Source organism: Lethenteron reissneri, chromosome 37 (assembly GCF_015708825.2).
Source record: "Lethenteron reissneri isolate LAM-NWPU_2019-01 chromosome 37, ASM1570882v1, whole genome shotgun sequence".
NCBI classification, from domain to species: Eukaryota; Metazoa; Chordata; class Hyperoartia; order Petromyzontiformes; family Petromyzontidae; genus Lethenteron; species Lethenteron reissneri.
Window position 1 is genome coordinate 9374200 of NC_083815.1, and position 19474 is coordinate 9393673.

The 19474-nt window shown below is 48.1% G+C and overlaps 1 protein-coding gene across 2 annotated transcripts in view; it reads right to left on the reverse strand.

The window, feature by feature from the left end:
* Positions 1-2722: 2722 nt before the first annotated feature.
* Positions 2723-19474, reverse strand: part of LOC133351548 (MOB kinase activator 2-like) — a 76284-nt gene continuing 59532 nt past the window's right edge. For both annotated transcript variants that reach the window (XM_061566852.1, XM_061566854.1), the window contains exons 4-5: positions 8390-8517; positions 2723-7412 (exon numbers count right to left, since the gene is read on the reverse strand). In XM_061566852.1, coding sequence (XP_061422836.1) covers positions 7150-7412; positions 8390-8517 — 391 coding nt within the window. In that variant the 3' untranslated portion in view covers positions 2723-7149. The remainder of the gene's footprint in view (positions 7413-8389; positions 8518-19474) is intronic.

The window sequence follows — 19474 nt, forward strand, 5'->3', positions numbered from 1 at the left end:
CTCAGTCAGGGTGGGCATGTCCACATCGCCTGAAACAAGAGCATTATGCGGGGTTCCCCAGGGCTCTGTTCTAGGTCCCCTGCTCTTCACAGCCTACACTTCCCCGATCGGCCGACTCATTGCAAGCTTCGGTGTTAAGCATCACTCATACGCGGATGACACGATTCTATTCACCGTCATCGATTCTAGCAATGCATCTGGATTCGAGAGGCTCTCGGAATGTACCACCGCCGTGCAACAATGGTTCACTGCACACAACCTAGCCCTTAATCCGAAAAAGTCAGTGGCCATCATGTTAGGTACCAAGCAACGTCTCAATTCAGCAGCACTCCCCACACACATACACATCTTCGGTCATAGCATCAAGTTCACCAACCACTTCAGCTACCTCGGTGTCATCCTAGATTCAACTTTATCCTTCGACCGTCAAACCAACCATATCATCAGCTCATGTGACTTTCACCTGAAGGCTCTTAGACACATACGTCCTCTCATCTCTACTGAAATTGCCAACACTTTGGCATGTTGCATAGTTGGGTCTCGCCTTGACTATTGTAACTCCGTCCTTGTCCGGACCTCCGCTGGCAACCTAAGGAAGCTTCAAAGACTACAAAATAACCTAGCACGCGTCGTCATTGCCCACACTCATCCCCGCCTCGACTCACTAGCTCGTCTCCGCGCTCTCAACTGGCTCCCCATTGCCAGTAGGGTCACATACAAGACCGCCTGCCTCTGCCACAATGCCTTCATATCCGCCTGCCCGCCGTACCTTTCTTCATTATTGACAACTTGCAGCTCAGCACACGGCAGATGCCTGCGCAGCGCGACTCACGACCTCCTCTCAATACCAAGATCCAGGATGGTCATGTCTACGCGCCGCTTCTCGGTGGCAGCCCCAACAGTCTGGAACGATATCCCTCTGCACATTCGCAGCATCACCTCAATCGCCTCCTTCAAGAGACACTTAAAAACTCACCTCTACAATCATGCTTTTGAGCGACTCTGAGCTTGGCTCCGCGCCTCTGAGTTGCGGCCACTACGTCTGCAAATTTGCGCGCGTTACAAATTGTACTATTATTATTATTATTAAGGAGGCTCATAATGGATGCGTCAGAGCTCTGAAGTCGATCCTGCGTTGAAAGTCTGGGCGTCAGCCACTCGTGGTTTAATCCCGAGCGGAGTGATTTTTTTTTATCGGATCGATCTGCACAACCGAAAAAAAAGTTATTCGGCTGAGCGTTGCACATCCCAGCTCCTACGACTACATATTATAAATATGAGGAAGATTAATATTAACTCAAAGCATACTGGGCACATAACAATAATAAAAGACGACATAATTGAAAACAATAACGGTTCCTATTATTGTTGGACTGAGTCACAGACAACCGAGTCACCGTAAACGCAGCATATCTGACTACTACACGTCTACCCTGACCAAATAACCAGCCACATCAAGTGCTGAATGTGTACCACGGTGCAACTGGAATTCTCGAGAGCTGGTCGCACATCCGACCCGGTCACATATCCGCCTTTATCTCAGTTGTCGCCGAGTCGAAATTTGCGACATTGCAACTGTATTAAAATCTGTTAACAAGATTAGAAGGAAAACCTCAACACCTTCGTCATTGACTCTGTGGCCTTAAAACTGATTTTTGTTTTTACATAACAGGTGACCTTTCGTGCAATGGCTCTTCTTCATAGATGTAGGTAGGTGCTACGATACGAATGGCCATTGCTTGAAACATCACCTATTCGCCCCTCACAGTGTTGTTATCGACGAACGGACCGAGTTTCGTTGTCAAGCTCGCGTGTTCACCGCTGCCAATGCGGAAGCAACATCACCAAATGACCAGTTTTTTTTTCAAAATACAAATGTAGAGGATGTTCCGGACATCTTCACACACAAACACGGGTTAAGGGTCAGGGGTCACGGGAGCACTGCCGTGCACGACACGTAATCCGACGATTGAGTGGAGGACACTGATCGAATTGGTGCGAGAAGGATTATAATGATTATAAAAGGGCAGGAAAAATAAGGCTTATAAAAGGGCTGGATATTAAAGTGAGCGGAGTTGGAGAGCTCCGAGGTCGGTTTTTGATGACGAGTGAAAGTGTGGTGTGAATTGGCGTTGAAAAACAGGTCCCTGCGGGGTGGGCTGGTAGGAACGAACAAATGAATGGCTATAATAAAATGAAATGGCGGGGGTACGATACGAAGGGAGAGTTTGAGGCCTAGTTCTAGGCTTTAGGCCTAGCTGTAGGCTTTAGGCCGCTGTGAGTTAATTTTGAATTTAAATGTTTCAATTAAAAACTATCTCAGGGAATTATAAGGGAATGTTACACTTGTTTAGCCAGGAAAGCCTCACTGAGTCTAAAGGTTTTTGTAAGGTCCTGCCAAGTGTTTGCAGTAGGGGGCGATGTTGCTACACCTAATCAGATATCGGATGGACGGACGATATAATCTATTGTAGGCTGGTTCACTTGGTTCCTACCAGTAAAAGGGCTGGATATTAAAGTGAGCAGAGTTGGACAGTTCCGAGGTCGGTTTTTGATGACGAGTGAAAGTGTGGTGTGAATTGGCGTTTAAAATAAAGATCCTTCTTAACCAGCTCGTCTCCTCTTCACAAACGACGCTCAAATCGCGCACGGAGCGTGGGGGATGATCTTCTGCCTCTCGAGGAGACGTTCTCCGGCAAACGCAAGATTACGGCACTGCAAGGTGAGCGCATTGAATTTTTATTGATCCGTTTCCACGCATGACACAGCTAGCTGCCATGCACACACACACCTCAGAGCGCAAAACAAACAAAAACATTTTAAAAGAGATAAAAACAAACAAAAAAAAATCGAAAATAGATAAAAACGACGGACAGAATTACTCGAAACGCCGAGCACGTGCAGAATGAATAACGACGACGAGCGGCATCACCACGACGCACGGGGAACCCTTGAGCCATCGGGAGCCCATTCTAAGTGACGCGACCACGGCGTGCCCTTTGACCTGTGATTTTGGGAGCTAATGTCAGCGACGCAAGCCAAGAACTGGGCCAATGAAGCGATGAGGTCTGGGGATCGCAAATCGACCACTCTTTGGTGGTTGCCCCCACCCCACCCATTCGGCTTCCCACCCCCTCCGTCGAAGGTGGGAAACCCCCCCCTACCACCACAGGGCACTTGGTGACCTCACACCACTGGCAATGACGTCACCAAGCCTCGCCCATCAGCTGCTGTCCGGTGGGGAACAGGCGGGGGGAAAACTTCGATGCTACCAACTATTTTCGTGTTTTCCCAATTAGTCGAGAAAACGAACCGATAGATCAATCGATCACGTCAATCATCATAAAGCCCAGCTCAAGTAGACGCCAGGTCACTGTGTGAAAAAGACGTAGCCTTTGAAATGCACCGTTGACATTTTACTACTCCTTACCGCTGTCCTGCTCATTTGTATACAATTATATTGTCCTCCTGTTTTTGTTTATAAACCTGACATTTTCAAATGCGGCTATGGATTGATGCACATAAATAAAAAAAATCTACCAGACATACGATTACATAGCGTTTGCTTACATTAGCGACTAAAAGAATATTCCTTACGTGGATAAATACGTTTCTAAAAATGACACTTTAAATGTTTGTGCACATGCTAAAACTTGCAGCAATATATAGAAAAAGGGCCCACTTTGTTATTAACCGGGAAAGGCAATTCATTTTTTTTAATGCCAAGAACTGTTGCAGATTGTATCGGACGAGTCTTGTGACAAAATGAGGCACTACTCTTTTTTCAAGTTGCAAGGCAAACCGTTGGTCTGGGTGTACAAATGTTCGCTTAAAATATACTGCCCCTGACGAACGCAGATCCTGGGAACTGGGTTCACACGAACCGAATGCCGCGCGACCGCATTCAGCATTTGCATCTGCACTTGCGTAGCGGTTTAAACAATTATGCTTTCTTAAGTCATACATTTTTGATTTTTTTTCCCACCCAAAACAACATAAAAAATATAACCAACAACCACCCATTAAAAATAAGACCGACTATTGACAATGTATAAAATGATCCCATATTCTCCTTTGGCAAAACATAAAAAAAATACCTGTCACATTATATATTATTATTATTGTTAATGCAAGGCTTTCGTAAAAACGGCATACAACGTCCAGCAGGAATTGAATGCAGAATCAGAGAGGGGGGTTCTCTGTTTTAGAGTTACTCGGTATGCACCAATTCACCATCGATTCAAACCCGAATCTTACACCGACGACAAACACGCACGTACGTGCACGAACCATGCACCTTCAGGATCCGATGTTATTTTCCTGCGTCGATTCTATGGAAATGTGACCGTCACGAACAAGAAAAGAAAGCAGTCTAACCTTGATTCGAACCGTGACCCCCACCCCCGAAGGTGAGACAATCCGTCGAAGAAGCGGAACGTTAAGTCACACACACACACATAAGTTACTGCATACAACACCGTGGGGGTCGGAGGTGGGGTTGAATATCCGTGATGACTTCGCACGCGAATGAGGCTCGTAACGCCCGCTCAGCAAATGACCGTGCACACATTGCAACAAGTGACGGCACGGCGATTATCAACGACAACTGCAAGCAGCACTGCTGCTGTTCTATTTTTCCACGAAAACATGCGGCGCGACCGAAGCACCGTCGTACACGGGACAAAGCGACTCAACCCTGATTGGCAATGTCAAAGCATGGGCTACCCACCTTACATAATATATTAGCGTATTCTGTGGACTATAAGAAGCACTTCCCGCCATACGTAGCTAACCAGATTGAGATTACTTTATTCCAGAGTGTCTTATACTCCGGAGAATACGGTAATGGACTTCACAACATCCCGTACGATCCTGCAGGATTTTACAACATTCAAATAAAATGTGTTTAATGCACTCCACTGATAGTGTGGTGCCAATGATAGAGCTGCCTGGCCAAGCAGCTTGGGAGTGGTGGGGCAGGTGGATCACTCTGGAGCGCTGAGCGCCACCGGTGATATTCATGGGGCATCCACTTCCGAAGGGACATGTATGAGGAAGTACGGCAAGTAGGTCGTTGCAGAGTTGGAGTAGTCACCTCTTGGAATTGTGGGCTTTCTCCGGGGACCCAGTCTCCTCTCACAATCTAAATTTTAAAATATTAAAATAGGCAATGGCCAAATATCACAACGAGGACCAAATTCGGAACATGAGTTTTGTGGATGGATATTTAAAATGATTAATGTGCCAACCTTTAATCCGAGCTATTTAAACATTTTCCAACCTATGGGTAGTATAAGTGAAATGCATCTACTGAGCTCGATGACACCATCTGTTTTTAAAGGGTATCCAACGTTAACATTTTGCAAAAGGACATTCAAATCCATTGCAAATTGCCCCCCCCCCCTAATGGGAATAATGTGGAATTTCCAGCGATGGCTCCGGGCCACCAATGGAGATGAGTGTTGAATGCAAACCCCCCAATGCTTGACTGAGCAGGGAACTTTACTTAAATAACATTTAAAATTGCATAGTAGATGCGACACTCAAGATGCAAAAGGCACTTCCATAATCCCCAATTAAATTACAAAAAAGGGTCTTCTTGAAACAAATCCATTTCACCGACGTCTCCTCGTGTTCTCAATGGGGCTCTGAACACCGTTTTAAATATAGGTGACATCTGCACAAGGCGCAGAAAAACCCGACACATTGTAACTCCTGCACGATAATACAGTATGCTTGCTTTAGAGACAATTAAGAAAGTTTGCGAATGCTGAAGACTATCAAACCAAATTAAACCTAAGTAACATGGTGCCTCGTTCGTGGATAACTACTTTAGAATGTTTAACAACATCGTTGACATTTGAATATACATGATTAACATAATGAGCTGAAGTAAAACAAAAACATTGGTGCTGTTGTTAAATGAATGTTGTACACATTTAAAGACAGCCCACTTGTATGCAAACACCACCACCACCACCACAGAAATGTACATTACATACGGGCTATACCTCTCAAGTAAATATTTACTCGCAACGAAATCCACTGACATTAATAAAAAAAGCTATTGCATATCAACATTACTTTATTTCCATTTCGAATGGCTAACCCTTGCAGCAGCTTCACAAAAAAGAATTTGCAGGAGATATTTTGCTCTTCTTTTTTTTAAAAGGTGCCTTAATGTTTAAATTAGTTCCACCAGCAGAGGTTTAAACGCTCACGAATACACCACCAATCGACTCGCACACAGCATGCTCGTCACTTTCCTCAATATACTACCCACGGAACTGGACCGCTTCAAGGTCGCGCAACAAGCAAAGGCCACAGTGGGAGAGCAGCACCGGTCCCCAAGAAGTAATGAACGAACACGTATACCGCATATAAACACACACACACACACGCATACACACACGCACACGCGCATACACACACGCGTACGCAACTATCAATTGACCTTTTCGTTGAGGAGGTAAAATAGACAGTAAGCATAACAGGTCATCTCGGGAGACCAAGATTTTGCTCATGTTACGATTTTTTTTGCAAGGTTGAAAAAAAAAAGCATTTTTATTATGATAATATATAAAAAAACACCCCAGCCTTAATTGTGCTGCATATTTTGCAATGACAGAAAAAATCTGGAGCAGATTTCTTTTCGGAGTCGTCTCCCGTGTTCCATACACTGAAAAGCGAGTAATTGTACTGATGTTTTTTGTCTTGTAGAGTAAAAAAAAAGATAAAAAGGCAGCACGTGCCCAAAACAGCAAGACGAGAAGAAGTCCGTTTCGAGTCACCGTAACATCCCCGAGACGGCTTTTGCGTTAACGCCGATAATGACGACGGCGACGATGACTGTGATGAACCGGTGCGTCTGAATTCTGCTAAAATCCCATGAAACTTCCTCAATCGACAATAGTGCAGCAGCAGCAGTAGCAGGCGCCATCCACCACCAACAACATCATCTTCCAAAAAAAAAACACGGGGCCATCTTTATTCCCTACGTCTTGCGTCTTCACTTACGTCAGCTTCCTCATCGCGCAATTCCATCGCCAAGACGATTTCAGTCCCGTTTGGATTCCCCTGCCGGGGAAAAAAACGTAACACGAACGGACAGACGCGCACGCGCGCGCGCACGCACGGTCGCTATCGGCGTCAGCGTCGGCGCGAGATCTGGGCACGCGGCCCCGGCAGCAGCGCATCGTTCAGCTCGGCCATGAGCGCCAGCTCCTCGGGCGGCAGCAGCGAGAACTCCACGCAGAAGGTGAGGAGGTGCGCGTAGAGGCTGTTGAGGTGCGAGTGCACGTCCAGCGCCACCGTCTCGCGGAAGTGCGCCCAGTACACGTGGGCGAGCACGTGGAACAGGTAGCGGAAGATCTTCTGCACGTACGAGTTGAAGAAGTTGGGGAAGTCGCGGCCTGCCGGGTGCATTAGGTGGGGGGCGGACGGGCGGGCGGGGGACGGGAGGGAGTAATCGATTAGAATCGAATCGTTGGTACGTTCGGTGGCCGCACCACTGTTATAGCAGCTTGGTGACGATGGCAAAGGTGCTGTGTTTTCGCAGGCAGGGCGAGTCTGCAGTGGTTTCACAGCAGGGCGATGTTGCCATGCAGTCTGACACAATTGGCGAAAGCCGAGAGTCATTTTCGAATCTGCCAAGATTTGGACCGTGACGGGCCTACCCGTTTCGGACGGCGACACGGCAACGTCACCGTCCGCTGTGAAGCAGTCGCCACGTGTCTCTGGTGAACGGGTCCGCGGGATTAACCAGGGCGGCCGCTGGGCTCGAGCGACGAAACCTTTGCGACAACCCCGCGAACGCGCTGCCACTCGGGCCAACGCCGCCGCCCCCGTCCAATTGGTTAGTCAGTGAGTCGTCGACTTCGCTGGCTACTTGGCGATTCGGTAGGTTTATTCTTTACTCGTCGACGAACGCTTTCAGGCCGGTTGCAGCCGCGTTTTCGAACGCCCGACTAGCAATATAAAGCGCGCGAGTTCAAATCCCGGTCAGGGAGTCAGCCAACTCGGCCCATCATCCCCTCTGGGGTCGATTAAAATAAGTACCACCTTGTGGCAAGTTATTCTGTCTAGTGAATAGCCCCCAACCTGTAGAGAGCGACATTTCCACCACTGCCTTAGGCCTGCAATGGATGTAAGCGCCGCCGCAGTGCCCACCGTACGCGCGTGATGGGGACACCGCGACTTTTTGGCAACGAGCGAACTTCACAAAGCCAAGGGGTGGGGGGGGGGGGAAACACACGGAATTTTCATCGGCGCAGCTGGAGGCGAAATACGCCTACGTCGATCACTTCCCCCCGTCGAATTGACGGCTACGGTGGGAAACCCAGGCCAAACGGGGAAAGGGAAAAATCGCGACGATCGACGCGCGTCTCACCGTATTTGGTCGGGAAGATCTTTTCGTCGGTGACGAGGCGCTGCACATAGCACATGACGTAGTCCACGTACTGCGGCCCCGTGCACTTGAGCTTCTTGCCACGCTCGCCCTCCTGCCAGTACAGCTGCCTGCGGTCGGGAGGCGGGGGAAGGGGGAGGGTGACAGCGGCTCGCTCCGTTAGGACGTCGCCATCGAGGGAGGCGGCGAGGTTGACCACGTGGCTCACGGGGTCAGAGACACTGAGCTGACCCCCCCGGGGGGGAGGTTTCTCGAGCGATGGGTCTCAACCTGGTCGGCAAAAACTAAACAGCAACACCCCTTTGTGTATATTCTTGGGTCTTTCGGTAAAGTTACGTAGATAGGTTCAAAGAAAATAATCAAAATTAACAGAAAACTACGACGTTTCGATCGCAACGCAAGCAGTCGTCTTCAGGAAAACGACCGCATGCGTTGCGATCGAAAGGTCGTAGTTTTCTGTTATTTTTGATGATTTTCTTTGCACCTACGTGACTTTACTGAAAGACCCAAGAATATGAATTCCTGCAGTCATGAAAGCTTTAAGTCAAGATTGACCCCCCTTTGTGTGGTTGTTGACTTCTGTTGATCTGATGGTGGACCACGAAGCTCGTGGTCCAACATAAACCGCATCCGTGCAAACCATGGCTGATGCGGATGCCTGATACACCTCCGATTAGCATGGTTGGTTATGTACCATTCGAAAGAAGTTCAACATACATATATATACATGCACAAATGGAAAATGTAAAACTCTCCAGTATGTGACTCTGGTCATCCAGAACAGACGTGCAACGTATAACGACACAATGCCCCCATCCACAAGCACAAAGGAGACATCACAGCGACGATACACTCCGCTGCTCCTGCCGCAGTTATCTGGCTTGACCACCGGAATCCTGGGTTTAACTGGGCTGAACTGTATGAGAAAGCTCACAGATCCTTGAAATATCTAAACATTGTCCCATCAGGCTAGGATGCATTGGCTGGGTCATGTAGCCTGCAATCCAAACTAATGAATGCTCAAAAAACACTTGTGTGTCTGGCCGGATAGAGGGGGCTAAATAAGCATCGCAAACGTTGGATAAAGAGATAAGAGTGGTATGTGTTGCAGGGAGACTTGAAGCTGAGCAAACTTAATGACTGGAACCAGCGGTGTCAAGATTTACCTCCGCGGCGGGGACTTGTGAAGGATGGTACTGGGCAGTTATAGGCAGCTTGTGCTCACATAAAAACAAAAACTGCAGGAAGACTAGCGATGCTCACAAAAATGGCAGAGTGCCAGGTGGCTAAAGCATAGCAAGGTGGCATATTGGAAGGGTGCAGGTGGTGCATCTGCCAGTCATCTCAGTCGGTTAAGCTCGAACACCTGGGTCTGTATTCTGGCTTCCTGCCAGCACTTCAGGTGGCCTCCCGCAGTCTACCCAGCCTGGAAAAAATGCCACAAGTCAAAACGTCTGCTCCTCTACCTGAAAATAACAGGGGCTTGCTGTCGCTGCGCATGAGCGTCCGTATGCACGTGCAATTATAAACCGAGTGGCCTCCGGCGACAGTGAATCACCCTGAGCCGGAGCAAATCGCCCGGAATGCATTCCGATTTCATCAGATCTCAGGAAACGTAGCAGGCAGGGTTGGGCCTGCACTGTGGTCAGATGGGCGGTCACGGCCACGCACGAGAGGTTGTCATCGGTTGTGAAGCCATCAGCTGGGCAGCAGAGACCAGTGCAACCAATTTCACCGTTGTACTTCTCCGCTCCCCCGTCTACGCTTCACCAACCCGCACTGACCGGCACGGAGAAGTACGGTCAACAAAACTTCCCAGGACCCCGTACCGCATGGGGAGGCCCTCAAACGGCGGCGGATTCAAAAAAGGGCTGTGCCGTGTCCACGCACGTAAGCAAGCGCTGCCATCACAATCATCTGCACAATCGTCCTCGATGGACGGGCCGGCAGAACGATGGATGGACGGACCGAATGACGGATTGATGTACTGACGGATACAGGCAGGTCCGCGCGCCCGCGATAAACTCCGCGCTTTTCCGGACGGTGTCGCGTCGCCTGCTCACGGCGCGCTCGCTGGACCGCCCGGGTCAGGCGGTGCGCCGTGCAGGACAGCCACCTGATAGCGCAGGCCGCGTGCCACTAAAAATAGGCCGCGGGGCTTTGTGCTCGTGCCAAATGACTTCGATAACAAAGGGAGTCTGGTTACGGTCAAAGACAGCGGCCACAGTTTATACAGCGGCCCTGTTTAGACAGCGGTGCTGCTTCGTGCGAGTCTTGCCCTAGACTGTGCACTACGGGGATGTTTTTTTTTCGTAATGCAAAATGAGATGTTGTGATGTATGCAAATAAACTTAACGGTTTTCAAACCAAATCACAAAATGCGAGTTAATGGACCGAGATGATTAGCAGGTGCAACACCTGTGCTCCCCGCTGTGCCACCATGCACACACACGCGTGCGCACACACATACATGTGCGCGTGTGTCTTGAAGGTAAGACATAACAGACTGATGGGCCGAGTGCTATTAGCGAGCACTTATGAAGGCCTAAGCAGTGATCGTGTGGTCAGCACCACCCACAGCTGTCTCCATAGCGCCACGTACACACCACACCTGGTATTCATTTCAGGTTGAGTCGATACAGGGAAGGTCCAGGACCAGTTCAAATATTCCTCACAGATCTTTGGTCGTGAGCGGGAATCGAACTCAGGTGGGCTGAGGTAGCCGGGTTTGTAGAGGCTGCATGCTAACAACTACAAAGATAACCCGTATAGCCTTGACAGACTGTTGGGGCAAGTGCTGTTAGCGAGCACCTATGGAGGCTGGCACGGCACACGAGGAGATGGGTGACCAACACCGCGCCTGGCCACCTTTGTCTCCCCAGAGGCAATGTTTGCACACTGTACCAGATACTCATTTGAGGCTGAGTGGACCTAGGGGAGGCCCAGGACCAGTTCTGATAATCGTCACCGGTGATAGTCGTGAGCGGGAATCGACCTCGGGTCGCCTGGCTCGTAGCGCAGCGCGCTAACCGCTGCACCACCGCTCCCTAACTACAGTACATACATGGACACGCACACACAGACCCATGCAACTCATGAGCACAAGTATTAAACAATGGTCCTTTTGTACGTGGGCCTTGTTTGAATTACCAATTATCAGCTACTGGCGGGCCAAGTAACTGCAAGAACAACACTGCCTGTGCTCCATATGTTACCCCGGTGGTATAAATAGCCCTTGAAAGTTGCACAAAGCAGGTTTGTGAGGTTTTTTTTCTTTCTTTCTGCCTTTGCTTCCCAGATCTGGGCTAAGGTCCCAGTGAAGTGTGGGCCACAACTTGGGCTCCGGCACAGATTCCCTGGTGTCGACGTCCACCCACCCCTCACGCACAATGGTTCGCTCCAGAGTCGACGTCCACCCACCCCTCGCACGCAATGGTTCGTTCCAGAGTCGACGTCCACCCACTTCTGCGACGGTGGGACCATAACACGGGCGTGGGGTTGTCTGGACGAGAAGGATTTTATTCAGGATTTAGTCGCTTCCAGTTGGATTACCTTGCTGATCTCGTCAAGGAGCACAAACCCACTACGCGAGCTCCGGTCATCCTCGCAGCGACAGCTGCTTTGGGCTCTGCCATCGAACGAAGCCGTTCACTGCCACCGCGCCCTTTTTCAGGTGCACTTCTGCAGATGCCTGGAACCCCTCTTCCTTCCGATATTGGGAAGCCACACTGGAGCCTATGCACGTTTAGATCAGCTCGATTGAAAACTCACTTCTTCAGAACCGCTTTTGTGTTTCGCTTGTCGTCCTTCCCACGCGCCTCCAATTAGCGCGGTTGGCTAAGTATGGTACGAAAGAAGTTCAACATACACACGCTTTTATAAGCATGGCCGGTTGGTGCTGTGCTTTGAGCGCCACGAGTTGAGATCCTTATTGGGGGTCCGCCTCAGCTCATCATCATCATCCTGTAGTTGAAAAAAGATGCGGCAGTCAACAGTGGCTGTTCTATGAATAGACTGGGCCCCACCAAGGGAATGTGGAATTTACACCACTGGCTCCGGGCTGCCACTTGAGATGCACACCGCTCAGTGCTCAATCGATAATGGGGAGCAATTACGTTGGTGAAACGTACAAACGTGCGAAGTTTGTGCACTTCAGCTGAATGCGCGCCATCTTCTCGGGCTCTAGGGAAGCTCCGTGAGGCTTTGAGCCCGGTAAGTATTTGGTTGGGAGACTGCTTGGGAATAGCAGGTGATATAGGCTCGTGCTGCGAGGTGGCCAGGAGGTGGTGATGGAGCGGCGAGTTCTTAAGATCTGTCTGTCTGTGCGAAGCTCTGCGGGGGGGTTTCTCCAGAGACTTCCAGTTTCTCCCCCAAATGCCAATCACCCATGAATCAAATCGGCCAAATATCCCAATGCAGGGCCCTCGTGATCTGCTGATATAAATAAAAAAAGTAGTCTTGGGACTGAGTAAGGCTCTTTCCTGTCTAAAAACAAAGGGCATTCCTATCTTTTTTTTTGCATGCGTCTTTTGGTATTTAAATTGTGGCCCTTTACCCGCCCCGCCGATTATGTATGTTGAACTTCTTTCGCACCATACGTAGCCAACCGTGCTAACCAAGGTGCGGGGTAAGGACGAAAAAAGGATTAGCATGCATGGTTGGCTACGTACGGTGCGAAAGTTCATCATGCGTACATGATCGTTATTTCTGACTGTATTCTATTCATACAAAAATAATGTTGTATATTGACACATGATCTCCATGCAGCAAGAATCATCGCAGGGTCTTATGACAAATCGTTCTATTTTGGTTGATCGTATACATTCTATTGTACGTGTGCATGAGAAAACAACAATGCGTGGATTTACAAACTTTGATAATAATAAGAAATGATTTAATGTTATATTGCATTAATCACATAACATCAAAAATGACCACAATGGCCTTTATGGCTCTTAGCATATTAAACATTTCTCATGAATTACGGCGATGTATTTTTTTTTCCTCTCCCCACAAAGTACCCTTCTATTCCAATCTAATACATTTAGATATATGGGCTCACTGCTGTGAATTCACCACCCTCTTAATTCAGTATTTTTCCATTCAGCAGGGGTGTTCCGCAAGCACTCAAACGTCGGCTGTTCTATTTTATTTTCGTTCCCGGTAAAAGGAGCTCGTTTGGTGGAGTTTATTTCCCCGTAAAAATGTTCCCTTTCGTATCATGCCCCCTGCGGTCTTCCCACAATACAGTGCAGTCATGACAACTACTGTACGATGAATAAAAATAAAATAAAAACTCCCCCCCCTACCCCCCAAAAAAACTAGAATGTGAATTACATGCTTCTTGTGCAACACGAGGCACTTTAGTAAAATTAAATAAACTGCCAGATTTGTTGATCCGCTGCTGGATGAGGGGGCCTCCCCACGCCTTGTGGGCCATGAAGGATATTTGACCATACTTCACCACGCTGGTCAGCGCGAGTTGGTGAACACAACAATTGATTCTAGATTTGAAGCTTTCGTGACTGCAAGGATTCATAGGTAAAATTTTTTAATTAATTGCCTCCGAAACGTCGTGATTTTTATTTTATTTTTATTTTCCTTTTATAAATTTTAATTTTTTACCTACTTGACTTTACCGAAAAAACCTAAGAATACAACAATTGATATTGCCGCTCTGCCCTTGACTGCCCACAAAGCCGACCATTGCGCCTATCTTTTTACAGCGCCTGGCGATCAGCCGTCCAAGCACTACCCACCCAGGCTCAAACCCTGGTTACCTTCCGAGATCCGACGAGGTTGGGTGCATTCCGGGTTATTTCGTCACGGGCGCGGAAATGCCGTGCGCGTATTTTAATAACTTTTCTAGTTAGGAGTCGAAGAGGTAGTGCTGACGGGGCACCTTGCGCTAAGCGATTTCACAGAAGCTCGTGAAAATGAGAACCGAGCTTTTTTTGTGGGTCGCACGTCAGGGCCCTCAGGGAAATTACAGCACAAACACCGACACGCAGGAGTTTACCGTGAACTTCAGAGGCCAACATTTACGGAGACGTTGTTCTTAATCCCACCTAATCGTAACGCCACGGGACGGTCGATAAGCGTTTCACGAACGTCTTGCCCGTGATAATTCACGACCGTATCACGAGGTACGCCGTCTTTGAGACTTCTGCCCAGAAGGGTGAGGCCCGAGTCTTGAGGCTAATTTTCAGGAGGGTTCTGCTCAGGGAGTTCGACCGCATCCCTTCTGCTGATCATCTATTGAGTGTACTGTGAATCACCCGCCATGACACGGACGTTGACAAATAAAGTAGAACAAAAAAAAACTGATGAGAAGCCGGATGTTATTTTTTGGACAGAGAACCACTTTGAATTTAGTAAAGACAAAGATCCCCCATACAGGCTTAACAGACTTTTTGGGCAAGTACTGCGAGGGAGTACCTATGAAGGCCGGCACGGCACACGAGGGGGTGGGTGGTCAACACCACGCCCGATCGCCTTTGTATTCCGAGTGACGATGTTTACACACCGCACCAGGTACTCATTTGAGGCCGAGTCGACCTAGGAGGAGGACCGGTTCAGATAATCGTCACCGGCATTGGTGGCCGTGAGCGGGAATCGAACTAGGATCTGCTGGATTCATAATGCAGCACGTGAAACCTACCATTCACAGCATTACACACAAAGACACATACCTCACTGTGGTGTTCACACACACATACGCGCACGTGTACTACAACCGCTACACCACCGTTCCCCACTAACAGCTCTTACCTACACGCACACACCCTGGGCAAAACCCTGCTCGCCGTAACCGCCAAACTCGTCACTGCCTCCGCAGGCGCACGTGGCTTTTTCACGCGGCGGCGGTTACCGATTCTCTCCGTGAATCACCTGTGACCCGCACGCCACCCATCCCTCCCCCCCACGAGTGGTGGCCCGACGGGGAGAGAGGGCGAGCGACACAAGGGGGTGCCTTTGTGTGCGGCGTGATGACTTTCAGACGGCGGAATGCGCCGTCTGACAGGTGCGCCGCCGCTACTTTTCCCGCAGCCGCCCGCGCTTTTCGACGTCAATCGCTCGCGGATCGTGGTGCCGTGAGAATGTTTTTCGCGCAAAAAAAAAATACAATCCTTTTCGCAGACGATGGGGTTCAGGTCTCAAAAACAAAGACGTGATACTACGCGTATCAAACGAAAGCGTCCGAGCGAGGCAGTGAAACGTACAAAAACCGTTCGCCTACATACACACGGTTCGGCACAGCATAGATGTGATAGTGAATGCTACCAGGGCGGAACAAGGACACATTTGGGTGGTAATCTGGCGACACTGGTTTTAAGTTTGACGGTTGCACTCGCACAAATAATCTTTCTCAATGGTGCGTGCATTCATACACAAGGAGTCAAATGTGAGCGAAGTGATTCATAATTGGGTTTTCGGTTTAGGTCGTCGTGTAAACGAAATGTCTTGCAAACCCTCCTCCACCCGACACCACCGATTGGTAAAAGTTTCATGTGGCGGAACCCGGCATGAATAGCCGGTAAAATGGGGTGGACTCTGGGTACTGCGCCACCCTCCTGAACGCATGGTAATCGTTGCTCCTGCGAGATAACAAGACACATTTGGACATCGCTTTCATGTTATTCTATTTTCGGTTGTGTTCAGTTACATTATTCCTCCCATTTTCTTCCGCCCCCCCCCTCCCCTTATGTACATTTCTCCCGATCGTTACCCCTACCGCGAGTCGGGACGCCCTCGTTTATTCGTTCCCTAATGTCGAGGGTGCATTACGCCCTGGCTTGTTACGCGTTATCTGTTGTTTTGTTTCCCTCGTGTTGAAATTCCCACTGTATTCTGGGTTTTTTTTCATGATGAAAAAAAATTGTTTATAAAGTATCAAATAAAAGTGGCACTTGAATCAAACGCGGCCTAATTAATTACTGCTTTAGCAGCACTGCCGGTTTGTTGCTGGAAAATAATCTCGCAACATTTTAAAGGGGAGCGCGACGTTTCGCTGGAGACTGCCTCCAGCATCCTCAGGTTATCAGCTTAGATCTCAAGTGAAAGCACTTCCTGATCCGGGTCCTTGGGTAGATGCGGTACAATCATGCAAGTGGATCTAATAATTAATTAGTTGATTGGTTGTGACAGGCAGGGTTAGGTGAGTGTCATAAGGTGAATCTATGGAGCAATTAGTGAAAATAAGCCAGCAATTTTTGTTGAGGTGTATTGTAATGAAGCTGTGATTTTAATCCTATTGTGATTCTAGTTAAGCGTTAACAGGACGTACTTAGTGAGTTGTTACGAATGTAATCGAGTGTTATTTTGTTATTTAACGCAATCACAATTTAGGGCCATGAAGACGAGTATTTATTTCTAATTCCTGTCTGTATAAAATTGGCGAGTGAAGTGTTGGCAGGCGTGGCCAGCCATTGAATGCAGCGCGTCGTTTTTAACGTTACGTCAGCGCAACACCACTGACGATCGGCATGCACGGTAATTGCAGGTGGCCATAGGGGAGTTATAGAGGTGGGTTCATTAAAATCGTGCGGTCGAGCTGTGGAGGATTAAGTGGTCTATATAACTTAAAGAGATTGTAATCGGCCACATTGTTTTCATTGCTGCACTCCTTTTTGATAATTGCAGCCGTTGCAGCCACCAACGTTTTGGGAACAACCTTTAACTTTGTAAATCCTACTTAAAAAAAATATAATTAGCGCTGGATACAGTCACGCTTGCCAATTTGATATGTAACGTTGATCCTTACCTGCGTATCGATAGTTCAATGATAATGTAACATTTTATTGAGAGATGAGTGGTTGTTATCTTGGTGTGGTCTGGGACTATTCTGTTGTCGTTTTTGCTGCCTTAACCCATGCTCGATCGATCGGACTTATATTATAAATTAACTCATTCATTAATACATTATTTTAAAAACAATTATTTATATTTAGTGACTTGCTTACCTCTGTCTCTATTTTGCATGGCTATCTTTGCTTTTGTGTCGTTCCCTGTGGGAACTCGTTGACCCACCCACTCGCTGACCCGTCCACTCGCTGACCCACCCACTCGCTGACCCACCCACTCGCTGACCCACCCACTCGCTGACCCACCGACTCGCTGACCCACCGACTCGCTGACCCACCGACTCGCTGACCCATCCACTTGCTGACCCACCCACTCACTGACCCACCGACTCACTGACCCACCGACTCACTGACCCATCCACTCGCTGACCCACCCACTCGCTGACCCACCCACTCGCTGACCCACCGACTCACTGACCCACCGACTCACTGACCCGCCCACTCGCTGACCCACCAACTCACTGACCCACCGACTCGCTGACCCACCGACTCACTGACCCATCCATTTGCTGACCCACCCACTCGCTGACCCACTCAAACTGGACCTCTGTGAATAAAAGAGCTTCTCGGTTCGTCGGATTCCTCCTCCAGTCTCAATAAAGATTTCGATTCCGAATGATGGCCACCGCTGCCTCACACATGCTGCCTCCCGAAAGGCTGGAAACCGCCGGCAAAGCCACACAGAGCATTATGCAGATGCTGCCACCTCCCGACCAGTAGCACACACGGGAAGAGATGAGTATTTTTTTTTTACTAAACGATTTCCGTGTTAATCCGAATAGTGAAGTATTGGAACAGATAACTGGTAGCATAATCGATTATTTAAAGAATCAGATAGCATTATTAAACTAATTCACCAATTAACTCATTAAGCATGAGGTTTTTAAGTATACATGTACCCCATGTTTAACATTGTTGATGGGTTTACAAAGTAGAAAAGTTAAGCAAAAAAATGTTTTGGTACAAAAATATTACTTTTACATTAAAATAAGAGAAATTGTATTCCCAATACATATCTCAGGCCCTTTGTAAGGACCTGAAACACAACACACGCCAACGCAATAAATAATGTACCAGGATTTAACGCCGTACATTTCTGAAATTCCTGATTTGAAAATTCTAGGTTGTTGCCGCGAAAGAATTCATGAATGTGTACGCCTACTTAAAGTGTGCTGGCATGCGTGCACACACACACACACAAACACGTTACATAAACAAAATACTTAACCTCGTTTCTGTCTCTCATCTTCCAAGCACCTCGCTTTTGCATAGGCCAATCTCCGTATCCCGACGAGCTCATGCCAAGCCAACTGCACGAACATCTCGACACATTCCTCGATACCACAATGAAATGTCAAATATAATATTGGTGACGTTTTGGCCAGAAGCCCTTCCTCGTGGCACATCAATGGAGACCCGAGAGAGTGGATAACAAGAGTTGGAGACTATCTCTCTGGACGCTCGATATGGATTGAATTTTAAGGCCACAGTGGTAATCATGAATGTGTTGAGCTTTATTGGGTTACTTGCGCTCGTGCACCACTGCCAACGCAGCGAGCAGCATCGCTAAATAATTTGTTCAACTCCAGTGTTGAAAACTGGCATTATGCCTACACGACCTATTCCAACAGTAACTAATGACGAACTGTTATATAACGTCCGTGCATAACGAGTGGAACGAGGTGGGATTCAATTCATGGAACCCTGACAAATTTGCCACCTCCGTAGATAAAGAGCAAATAAAAGCCCCCCCCGTCATGTGTCAACATAACAGATGCACACGACAACAACAGGGTGAACATAACATCGCAATTTCAAGTATGCAGCCTCGCAATGACCCATAACTACACTGAAGCCGCCTCTAATTTTAGTCGTGCACAGATTACTCAGAGAAAAACACGAAAGTGTTTATCAGATCCAACCTGTTTACGTCGCCATTACGAGAGTGTGTGTTTTTAATGCCCCCACCCCACCCCCGTATCTGTCTGAATAGATGCGAAATACATATTAATGTGTTATTAAACTACACGCCTTCCACAGAGGTGTCATCCATGATAAAATAATTATAGTTAAGCAGCAGTTTGAGATCGTAGGGTATGACTTACACTTCAAAATGCACATTATCGTCATTGTGTAAGAATGTAGATTAAAAAACATAGGAGAGCAGAAATTACGTCCCATTAATGTTTGATGATACATGAGC